Raw genomic sequence first — 13,019 nt, forward strand, 5'->3', positions numbered from 1 at the left:
ATATATATATATATATATATATATATATATATATATAAACATATTAATATTTAAACATATCTAATATATTTAATATTACCATTTATTCTATTCTTTCTTATATTTGACAAAATATATTATTTGTATTTGATACAATTCTAATGAAATTTCTTTATTATACTCGGCATAAAATTAAAATTCGGGATACAAGTCGGCGAAATAAAATCCCGCATCGTTGCGACAGAGATGCGACGAAACAATACATTCGTGAAACGTCCACGTATTATCTACCGCAAAATCGCAATGCATAATTCCTAATGTGTACATAGATACCGTTCCCTGCCACACATTATTCGCATGCGAATGTGGCAATACATCGCGCGCGCGCGAGTTCGCATCATAAAAGAGGAAAGCAAGAAGGAAATAGCTCTTCTTTCAGCCGAACTGAACTGAACTTAACTCGCGCGCGTGTAATTGCGCGAGTTAGAGATATGTGCGGGTTGTATGTATCGGGTTAGATATGCGGTACCTGGCCTTTACGCTGACCCATGCTTTCACCCGGTAGCGTCTTCGTCTCGTCGACTCGCCTCGTTCTGCGTTCCCCGTACTAGCCTGCAGCCCTCATCGCGGATTCGTCCTCGTTGGTCACCTACTTAGGCAGCCGTGATGTAATATCTGTATGAAGGAATATTTGCGAATAACACTGAATTTCGTCGTTATTTTTCTGCGAGATTCTCTATTATTAGACGCTCATTATTAGTAAATTGTTTCTCTCTTTGAGAAGAGTTTCCCTCTTTCCATCAAAATAAATTATTCCAGAAGCAATAACTTGCCAATGAAAAAATTTCGTTTTTAAAATTTAAAAGTAATAATAATAACAATAATTTAATAATAATAATAGTTTATTTTATGTACGAGATGATAATGATAGTTGACAGGATAGATGAGTGTGCTATGCGAACATGATGGAGATACACGCGAAAGATAAGACTTTAGAGAGGCGGCTATGATGTCTATCAGAAAATTAAAGAAAGAATTAACGAGATGTTCATAACTTAAAAAGCAAATAGAATGTGAACAAAACAGAACATGGGAAACACGATAAACTCATTTGTAATTTTAAATATCTCGGCGGTCATATCGTTGATATCTTTTCTTATTGTTGATATATTCTATATGTTCTGATGGGATAATCAGAATCAACAACGATGATGATTCAGAATAAACTTTCCTTTTATTCTGTGTCATAATGAATAGACATGTTCGTTATAAAGTATAAAAGGAAAATTTATCCTGAATCATCGTTGTTGTTGATTTAGATCATCTTGTCAGAACACAGCATAAATCAACAGATTATAAACCCAATACATTAGTTCATAATTCTGATTCTAATAATAAAAAGCGAAAAGAAAAAATATTAAATTTTTGAACTAAATATAAAATAAATTTGATTATACCATAATTTTAACATTTATTATACTATTAACGGCGTACAAATTTAATATTTTTAGGTGATTTAAATGCGAGCAAAATATATAAATTTGTAATAACAATTTAAATATAATTTACTTATACATCTAAACTCTTCGGATGTTTACGCACTAAGTACCGTGCCATATTCTTATTTGCCTTTTTGTCAATTATTTAATTTCTTATTTAATTTTTAAATTTTTATTTATAAAAAGAATGAATGAATGAAGGATATAACATTTATAATAAAGTAACACATAATAATATATATAATACGTAATCAGTATAATAGATATGTATAATAGAATTAGCCATCTAAATGATTAAAAATAGAGCGAGGAGCTAGCAAAGAAGAGTACACCGGAGTCTAGCAGATTACGCCAAAGTTACATTAAGGTTTGTTAGATTACGAAGCTAGATTAGAGACCTGTATGAGAAAGCGGGAATGTAAGTATCTCTATCACACTAGCGAACCTCGTGTGCACTACTTTGGCGTTGTTCATTATCTCTCGCAATATTTCGTAACGCAACTCTGGTCTGCAAAATGGTTATGAAACCGAATTATTTCGAAGCTCGCAATCAATTAATGAAATATCGAGTGAAAATCAAATTAAGAAAAGCGAATGGTTTTTCCTGGGTGAGTTATACTTTAGCGTGTGCGTGATGCAACAGTTGGCTATTTGTTATTACGTGATTATGCTACTCACGGATGATCACTTTGTCATAACAGCGCGGTGTCTTAATTATCATTTTTCATTATGATCATTATGATTCGTCGTGACAGTGATGATCAGATCGATTAGAAATTAGATATACATTTCAAAGATTAAATTCACAGCTAGTGTAACAATTAAATTAATTTACTATCATAAAAGGATATACTTTGTTTTATCGAGAAAAAAATATAATATTTTTATACTGATATATAGGACATATTTAATTCTTTAAAGTGGAATCTCACTCTAAAGAGTAAAAATTGAGCCAGTCTTGAAAAAGAATTTTTAATCTTTAAGAATGAGAGATTAAGAATGAGACTCTTCAGAATGAGATACTCTCTAAAAGTTTTACGAAGAAAGAAAAAAGACGGAAATTAAAAATAAAAAACAGAATTATTCACAAATTATTAATATATTTTGCCCAATTTAACCGATTGTGCGTGATAACCATATATACAAGAAATACATAAAATATATCTGTCAGTATATATCTTCCTGTCTAAAATGCCTTTGTCAGGCTGATGTAACGTATTTCAATGTGCGATTAATCAATGTAATCGCGATAATTCACACACGTTACTAAAGTTATACATCTCCTACGATTCCATCTTAATGTCGCATCTGGTGAATACGAAAACATGGATGAATGTACGGTACCGTGCCATGTACGTACTAATTTCTCGGCACCTTTCACCAGCTCGTGTCATCACGGTCCATCATATTCGGAAGGATTGTATAGCGTTCGCTCGCAAATCGTGATCTTAACGTGCTCTCATCTTGACAGCACGATCCACGAGCTATAATATCGTATCCACGACGACACTCGCTCGACACATAAAACTTGGTGTTAAACAGTGCTCTAGTCTTACGCAAGGAATGCACACGGGAAAAAGCCACGGTTTCCCCCATACAAAGATTTTTTTTTATTGATACCTTCAACTAATCTGGAGAATATTACCCTCGTAATGACACGCGTAAAGCACGATTAGCAATTCTTTTCTTATATTTCTCATGAAGAAGGAAGCGACCCGAAGACTTCCACTGGAATCTCGAACATACGTGGATCTTGATTAACCGAGATCGACAGCCGCTTATTAGCTGTTGCAGCAGAAACGCCGCGAGGGATATAATAATTCAGATTATTTATCAAGACTGACGATCGCGCGTGAGCGCAAAAAAATTTGTGAGAGTGATTGAAACCGGTATTCATAAACCGTTCTTATTTCAGGACTGTCTTAAGATGCTAATATGACTTCTGATTAATCCATAACATTTTAAGACTATCCATAACATTTCAAAACAGTTTCAAATATATTAAGAATTGATTATGAATCAGAGTGATTGTGAGTCATAGTAAATGAAAAAGTTTAGAAATTTTTTAAATCTTGATGACTGTGGATATACTGAAAAAAATGATTGGTTAATTGAATTAATTTTAGTTGAAAATGGATGAATCTGAATTTTCTGATTAAATCTACTAAATTGTAATTGAAATTATTAAAATTCTGATTAATATTAGAATCTTCTGATTCATCCATTTTCAACCAGACATTTTTCTCAATATAGGTAATGTAAATTTCGACCTCGCTGAATATCCTTAATGCCAATTGCTAATCTCACGCAGATAATAGTATTATTAAGAGATTTCGTGAAGAGATCTTCAATTCATCGTTTCCGCAAAGACGAAATTACGCGATGGAACAGTATCGGGAAACTCAGAACAGTGAAAGTTATCCCTCGACCCCGGCGAATGTATCTCTGATATTCTAATAAATTAGTTGCACGCCAATCACGCATTCATTCTTATACCCGTGGGATGAGATTCCGCGGAAAGAAATCTCTCGCGTAATTAAAATTTCTTCCGTATATAAATACATTCATTAAATTGTTTAAATCTATTTTTCGTACAAAGTATAATATTTCTCAAGTATAATATTTCCCACTGATAATGATATAAAGTATAATATTATTATTATAATTGGAAATAAAATTATATTAGATATAATTTATAGTATAGATAAATTATAGTAGATATAAAATCAAATTCTTTCGGTTCAGAATCCTTTCGCATTAGATTTCGGTCCATTAAATTTATTATAGAAGTATAAAAGTAAAGAAATCTAATAAAAAGATTTACGATGTTATGTAACAATTTTTAAACTATTTTTGAACTATTTTAATTGGCTAAAAAGTATCTAGGTAATTATTAATAATTAATAAATAGTTAATAAATAATAAAAATTCTCTTATTACATGATATCTCTTATCACAATATTTATTTTTTATTGATTTACAGAGCATGTAAAACTTGTATAATTTGCAATAATTATCCTGTGTTATATCGTATTTTAATTATTCAAATATTACATAGGAAAAATGATTTTGTTGAAGTATTTAAAAATTTAGCTACAAATCTGAAAATATTTTTGTTGAGTCAAAATTATGTAGGGTACTCAAGCATAATAAACAACATCGTAAAAAGTTTTGATGACGTTTTAGCAACCAGTTGGAGCATCATATAATCATACATAATTATTTTTGATGGTTTAATAAAATTTATTTTTATATCTGCATGTATTCAAATTTTTAGATACTTTAGAAATTTATTTTTTCCGTGTAGTTGTTAATGATAATTTTTATCAATATAACAGTTACGAATCCTTTACTTTTGATCGACACTCATATATAGAGCACAATGAGAGTTACTCGTAGAAGATTTAACATTTTTCATGAATAATTAATCACGAATGCATTGGCATTATAATATAACTAATTCCTCAATTGAAGTTGCAAACTATCTAAATATAATAATAGTGAAATGATATTAAACACATCATTGTTCAAATGTAACGCGTTAGCGTAAATGCCTCATGTAAACGCCTCGTGTAAACGCCGTGATTTCACGCTCCATCACGCGTTATTATCGCTCGATTATCGATCTCTTGTTAGAAATTAAGTGCAATTCATTTCTAATTTCTATAAGATCGATGCGATTTAAACGAAAGAATATATTTAATAACATATAGTACTACTCTTAAAACAAATTACATCAGTGCTCCTTAATCTGTAATTTGATGACGACACAAGAGTAATACAGGGTAAAAAAGCTTAATTAAGCGAGTTTGTCACGTGCATCATACTAGATTCGTTTATATTCCTATATGTGAAATTAGTAAAGTTGTGAAAGCATATGAGACATTCCAGCGAGTATCTTTGAAACATTGTCATTTTTGATTTTTTAAAAATTTACTAACATATTCTACAGATAAAAATATGAGACACGTGTTTCGTGAAAAAAATTTGAAATTTTTTTTAAAGTTTTTCACTGTTGTAAGTTGCAGAAATTCATAAAAAAAAACGTTGTTTATGCGAACATTCAAATTATTATATCGTTGAAATCATTAGTTGTACAAAAAAATGCAAGAGACTAATTTAAAAAATCTTAAATTGTTCTCTGGATGGATTATTTTTAATTTAATTTTTTTCGTATAAATAAATCATTTTCCATCTGTTTACAATTTTTATTAACATTTTTCACCATCAACTTATTAATTTAAAAATTTTGTAAAAATATCATCATATATTCCCACTTTAATTATGAAGAATCCTGAAAATGGAACTTGAATAGAATGTATAGCTAAAAAATTCTGTTATGTGACGACGCAGTTCCGTACATATACATATATGGAATAACTTTTTAATTTTATTGTATCCAGGAGATCAAAAGGCTATAAAAAAACATTATTTCTTTTATTTACACTTTTTTGAGTAGAAATCGACCTCTTTTTAATCTTTTTATCCTTTATAAGTATATAAATAAATTTGTAACTCTATAAATAATGCATAGATCTACCTATTTGTCATATCACTAGAACAAAGAGGAAAGCATGATATCATGATTGAAAGACACGCAATGTCCGAATAATGGCCTCGAATCGGAGTTGTCCGATTTTTGAAGGAGGCCGGCTCCAACCTTTCGAAAGTGTTTTTTCTCCTCCCTGCCTCTGCGTGTCAGCCTTCTCTCTCCTTCGTTCAGATAGAAAAAAAAAGAAGCGATGTTCCCGTGAAAGTTGCCTTCTGGCTACTATAAAGTGCCGTCATGACTTCCCGGTGATCTTCCCTAACTTATCCCCCCCGACTTCTTCGCTGTGCTCAACCTCTTATCCTGTTTTACTCGCAAGCATATTCGATCTTATTTCGCATACAAAGTTTCTTCGCCATTTTTTTTCAAAATTACGCCAACATTTTTTCGTTGCGTTCTTAAAATGTTCGTCATATCTGGGAAAGTTATTTGAGTTGCATTTTTTTGATAAACCTATCAGTATATTAAAAATAATTATATGAAATCGATATTATATCTACAAAAGTTATAAGCTTCTTTTTTAAGAATTGTGTGTGATCAACTAAGGGGAGAGGACAATACTATTTACTAAGCCCATTCAATAAAATAGACATGGCATAATTTATTTTCGATGTAGATTCATACTGAGGGAGATCAAAATTCGTGAAGAGTCCTCTGTATTGTAAGTTTTTTTTGGAGATTCTGCTTCGGTTCATTCACACACGACGCAACGCGGAAAAACAAAGCAACTAGAACTCACAACCTCGCGCGTCGCTTCGTGAATAAGTCAAAGCGATTTGAATCGTCTGTTCTCATCTCGCGTCACGCGTGCACGTGAGAGCCTCAGGAGAAAAAAGAGAAAGAGAGAGAGAAAGAGAGAAAGAGAGAGGGAGGAGAGAGAGAGAGAGAGAGAGAAAGCACACATATAGACTGTCGCGCTACATGTTAGTGAGCTTCCTTTTTATTCGTTTTCTCAGCTTCTCTCCTGTTAAATTCTCGTGTCAAATGAGCAAGAGAGCCTCGCTTTCGCTCATCGTCTCATCTTTCCCTCCGGGGCAATTTCAAGCAGCAGCCAGCTGTTCGGTGCTGTTGATGCGTGCGACGTGTATACGCTTTTCATCACGCATGTCTGTCGCTTGGTAAACGATAGCCAAGACGCTATTTTCTCTCCTTTCGGCTATTATGGCATTATCTTTTAATCCTTTGTGAAACATCGAGACATCCAACTCTCTTCCCATCTCCCTTCTCTGTAATTTGCATTTCCTTTTTTTTTAAGATATAAATTAAATAAATAAATTAAATAAATAAATAAACAAATAAATAAAATGAAAGTGACACAAAATTCTTTCTTATTAAAGAAAATTAATATTACTCCGATTTTCCCTTATTGTTATAAATATTAGATATTATAACATATGTAAGTCTTAGGAGCTTTTGATAAGTAGCGTTAAAAAAATTTAGGCAAATATAAAGAGATATATTACATAAATGTGTTTTGCAAAGTCATCAACTTCATACGTTACATTCAGCTGTATCGCCACGTAACGCCCAATTTAATTTCATTATATGAAAGATAGAAAGAATATTATGTACAATATATGTATCTATAGATGTACTCTGCAATAAACATGCATGTCTGAAGTCAAGAAGAAAAAGAAAGTCAAATAATGTCAATTTTGACGTTATATTGATCGATTATTGATCGAATTTATTTGTCATGATTTAATATATTATTTTAATTTTTTTATTCTTGAAAAATATTTCGAAGAACAATTTAGCAGTTGTCTAAACCTGGTTTGTTATTCGACAATGCTTCAAGCTGATGCTGTAACTGTCATTTCAAAGTTATATTCTGTAAGCGCAAGTTCTCTTAACAATTCGTCTCAATCTATATTTTTCTTCTTTAATATACTTAACTTTACGTGTGATTCGAAGATTGCAGCGGTGATCATTTAGCTGCTACTAATTGACAAAGAGGCTTTCCAACAATGAAATTAAAGAGGCTTTCTATGCTGCAGTTTTGGACATGATAATAAATACGAATGTTGAAATTGACTTGAATCGCTAAACGGAGCCGAAACATTCGATATTGTATAAATACATATAAGGTTTAAGAAATACAATTTACATATGACGCTCGAATAACTGCGCTCACAAGTCTGCTCTCAAGTCTGCTCGCCTGTATTAATTTATAATTATATTCATTTGGAATATATAACGTTTTCAGGACGTCTTATGTTTACATTTAAACACAGTTGAGTAAAAAATTTTGGACGTCTGAGAGAATTTTAAGTTGTCTTAATTAAAGATTTCTTTAAGATGCCTTAATGTTTACTAATGTGGGTAGATTTTGTTAATTCACAAGCGAATTGATCAAATGCCATCGTTTGCGAACAGATCTTAATTTCACGGGAAATTATGCCGCCTTAATAATTGAACTACTAGTTGTCTCGCATCCTATAAATACGTTATAGAAACACACGTGCAAATTTCGCGCGTGTCCTATGCATTTCTCATGCGCATTGCCTAAGAAACGCACAAGCATTATTTCGTCTAGTCATCGTGGGAAATCCTCCTGCGCTACTTTGTGGATTCCATCGGATCTCATCGTAACTCGCGAGTCTTCTTCGCGAAGCGCTCTTTGAGAGAAAAAGAGAAAGAGAAAAAAAGAAAAAGAGAGACAAAAGTAAGGGAAACGGTTGAACGAAATCTGGCGACGAGCATCGTTCTCGTCTCTTGATTAGCGGTTGTTTAAGAGCAGTGAAAGTTTCTCCGCTCGCGAGAGATGCACTACCTTTTTGGAAAGAGATAAACGCGGCTTCCTCGCCTTCTCCTCCCCCTTTCTACCCATCAACCTGCGTTCCCTTCTCTCTTTTTCGTGGCGAGAATTGACGAGAGAATTGTTGTCGCTATCGCGTAATACTCAGCGGATTCTCATGCGGAAACGCACTGAGAAAGGAAATTGTCGCCACAGGGAATTAACCCTGTGGCTTACCTGTCCGACGAAACCGAGATCAAGCTGGAATCCCCCCTTCATCCCCTTTTCAACGTTCAACAATAAGCGTTCTGTAAAATGTCAGTTAATACTGTCGTACGCAAAATATCGCAATACCACAAATACGTCAATTACTTATGCGATCGTAAAGCGATGTATAGCTCGAGTATAATCGGGATTAAAATGCCGCGTTGACACGTATTGATTGACGTGAGATTAATCGTCCGTAAAAATGGCGTTGCGAATTTCTACAAGGAGAAAAAGAATCGCGCGCGCATGCTCGATTATTTTTTTAATTTGTGTGAATTTACTTTATTTGAAAAACGGAGTTTACTTTGTAATTTGGAAAATTGACGAAGGAACTTTTTGAAAGAATATAATTTAATTCTTATACTTATAAGTAAATACAATAAACAATTGTTCTAATACTGAGAATTAGAAAATTAAAAAAGAATGAAGGATTACCAAGAATAAAGTTAATTTACATTGACAAAAATTAATATTTTTATCAATGTAGATCTCGGCTTAAAATTTATTTTTTACATAGAACAAGACAAAAAATAAATTAAACCAAGATTAAAATTAATCTATATTAGTAGAGCTGGGTAAATTTAAATGTGAAAATTCCACGAATTTGGACTTCAGAATCTATTCGAATTGGAAAGGTATACAATAAGTTGACAAGTGTAGATAGTTTTATGTAAAAATACATAAAAAAGCTTTATTTCGCCACCGTTTTCTTGCAAAAAATAAAAAGTATAAAAAACATCTCTCCTTCGCTCTAGTCGTCGTAAACATCATCATCATCATCATCATCATCATCATCATCATCATCATCATCATCATCATCATCATCATCATCTTTGTCGTCGTCGTCGTTATCATTATCGTGGTAGTCGTCGTTAAAATCGATATCATCGTTCTTCTCATCATTGCCATCATCATCATCATCATCATCATCATCATCATCATCATCATCGTCGTCGTTGTCGTCGTTATCGTATTTAGCATCGTCATCATTATCGCCGTCTTCAACTTTGTCATCGTTGTCGTCTTCTTCTCTCGGCGATCACGCATATAATACAGCGATACGTCAATACGATAAGTATTATCGTCGCTGATCATGTTAGAGGTATGTGAGCGGTGTGTGCGTGTGTGTTGATAAACAGGAGGGTAGGACGGAGGGGCCGCGACGGGGGTAGCGGTGAATTGACTAGTATGGCCCGGATCCACCGGGTGCCCCGTAACTCGTGCTGGGTCCACTTGGTCCGGTGCCACCGATACCGCCACCGACACCGCCACCGACACCGCCACCGACACCACCACCGACACCGCCACCAATTCCGTGACCGCCGATGCCGATGCCACCACCTCCACCACCACCGGTAACTTCCTTCTGCAATGTGAAGAAAAAAAAGATTAAGTAATTAGATCGATATATTTAAGATTTTTACTTTTTCTTATTTCTTATGCTTAAGTTTCTTTCCTTTACCTGAGTTTTATATTTGATAAAGTAGACTTCCGGTTTGCTGGGCTGAGTGGGTGTGATGGTGGGCAGGTTGATCTCGGGCGCTTCTTCCGGTTTCTTGACCAAAACGTAGATGAGCGTTTTCTGCTCATCCTGCTGCTGCACCGGAATCACTGGAGCAGTCGGGGTTGGTGGGGTAGGTGCCTTGATGAAGATAATCTTATAGTGCTTTTGTGCCTGATATCCCCCGCTTATGGGCCTGACCGGTCTTGCCTCAGGAGCCTCTGGAGGCGGTACATGAACGTAGATGTGTTTTTGAATGAGCGAGCCACCTCCGAATCCACCGCCGCCGCCGCCGGCAATGCTAATTCCACCTCCGCCACCTCCGAATGCACCAGAGATACCATCTGCACCGCCGACACCGCCGGCAATGCTAGTAATTCCACCTCCGCCACCTCCGCCGACGAACGAGGAAACGCCGAGAATACCTTCGGTACCTCCGGTGCCACCGGCGATACCTGCACCACTGAAAGCACCGCCTCCGCCGCCGAAACCACCGATGCCACTAATACCACCAACACCACCGCCGATCGCAAGTGCAGCAGGAGCGCCGTAACTACTGCTTGGCTGGCTATAGGAGTATCCGGCTTCCGGCCGCGCCATCGCCGTCGCGGCGAGCGCCAGGATCTACAATTACAATTCAATTTTAATTTCCTGTGTTTAAATATTGAAAACGAGATTGCAATTTTGATATTTGAGCTTTGTTTTATTATTTTTCTCTTTTATAAATATTTTATTATGTTTAAGAAAAACGTCCCCATAACCGGACATTCACAAAATTTATTATTAGATATTAATTTTAAATGCTCTTTTTATTATAATATTATAATTTAACGGTATTTAAAGATTACAATTAAATTATAATATTATATTTAAGAAAGCATTTGAGATTAATAATAATATAAACAAATATAAAATTTCGTGAAAATATCCGAACATATAATAATTACATGTCCGGTCTTTAAGACGTTTATCTTATCATGATTCTATGAGTCCTATTTTGCAATTCTTAATGACTCTAACGATATCATTACATTGTCGTTGCGCAGCTTTTTACTGTATACGAAATCTGCGCAATGATAATGATATCGTTGCAGTCATTAAAAATTGCAGAATAGAGCCCTAAAATTAAGTTTAGTTCCACTAATGTAAGATTAACTTTAATCTCAGTTTAATTTACTGTTTACTTCTTTCTAATTTTTAGAAGTAGATAAACAATAAATTGAAAAATAAGATTAATTTATATTAATGGAATAAGATCATAATATTCTAAACTTATTCTATACTTTTCGAGATACCTCACTTTTTTTTCATTGCAATTCAGTATAATTATTGCTAAAATTGTGTGCTAATATAAAATTATAATGTAGCTCGTAAATAAAGCAGGTTGAATTCTGTAAAATTGAACTCTAAGTATTTCTTACATAGAACAAATGTACATATGTGAAAAAATGCATTATTTATTTGTATACATTAATATAAAGAGTTCCCATGCGTTTTTAATTGAAGAAAAATTAGGTACCTCTTCCTCAAAGATAACATAAATATTTCATCTAATTTTATTTTTAATAAACATTCCCAGTATTTCTCTATTCGTTTTTTGCAATAAACGTATCTAGAAAGCAAGCAGTAAACGGTTCAAAAGTATTTCGGAAGTGCATGGCGATGGATTTACGAGCACGTGGAACGTATAGTCCCTTTCTTTTAGTCACCGGCCGCGCTTAACGTTTCACGGTATTAGCGTTACATAAACCCAGGAGAGAATCCCGACATTTAAGTTCTCTTCTTCCTGTTTTTCTCTTTTCTGTTTTCGCGCAAATGGAATTAGAGAAGTGGCACAATCACTGAACCGGTTCTCGGGTTAGTCACTATTATGGAGTACATTGACACCGCACACAATATTCCCTGTGCACCCTCCCCTCTCTTTTACTTTCTCCCGCATTCTCCCGCCTCCCGCTCTCGGATGAAATCTTCGATCCCGATTTCGATCTCGATCTTGATCACGAATTCTCCTCGTTTCTCTTATGATCTTATCATCCTCCGAGAAAGATCTCGTATACGCGAGAAAAGAAATAGAAAGGGGGAATCCGAATAAAAAGACAGGAAAGAAGAAGATGAAGGAACTGAGAAGAGAGTGAAGAAAAGACGAGAGAAGGAAACGAGAAATTGGGTAACTCATCGTGGACGGGCTACTCACCATGAATGCCCTCATGGTAACTGCTGTTCCTTGATTTGAGGACTGATGCTCTGCAGATGTCTTGAAGCCCCCTTTTATACAGGCCAGCATGGGGGCCCCACTCGATGCCCCGACCCATCACCTATGAGATGCGACGGAGCTATTACAAATCTCTCTCCCTCTTTCTCTCTTTCTCTTCCTTTCTTCCAATTCTTACCTCTTCTTGCGATATAGAGCCGTTTGCGTTTGCTCAAATTTGTCTCTGTACTTTAGTTAAAATTCATCTATTCAGATAGGTTGCATCCACTCATGAC

The 13,019-nt window shown here is 34.6% G+C and overlaps 1 protein-coding gene across 1 annotated transcript; it reads right to left on the minus strand.

Moving 5' to 3' along the window:
• Positions 1-10,089: 10,089 nt before the first annotated feature.
• On the minus strand, positions 10,090-12,741 carry LOC105619971 (glycine-rich cell wall structural protein-like). Its single transcript, XM_012201487.1, has 3 exons — positions 12,727-12,741; positions 10,494-11,156; positions 10,090-10,397 (listed from the first exon to the last, which is right to left on the minus strand). The coding sequence occupies exons 1-3, from the start codon at positions 12,739-12,741 to the stop codon at positions 10,215-10,217; spliced, it is 861 nt and encodes a 286-aa protein (XP_012056877.1). The 3' UTR covers positions 10,090-10,214.
• Positions 12,742-13,019: the final 278 nt, after the last annotated feature.

This window comes from Atta cephalotes (assembly GCF_000143395.1).
Source record: "Atta cephalotes unplaced genomic scaffold scaffold00002, whole genome shotgun sequence".
In the NCBI taxonomy this organism is placed as follows: domain Eukaryota; kingdom Metazoa; phylum Arthropoda; class Insecta; order Hymenoptera; family Formicidae; genus Atta; species Atta cephalotes.

Bases quoted from the DNA above. Each gene is read 5' to 3' on its own strand.
- LOC105619971 (XM_012201487.1), bottom strand. The intron at 10,398-10,493 runs GTAAAGGAAAGA...TTCACATTGCAG, and splicing joins TTATCAAATATAAAACTCAG to AAGGAAGTTACCGGTGGTGG.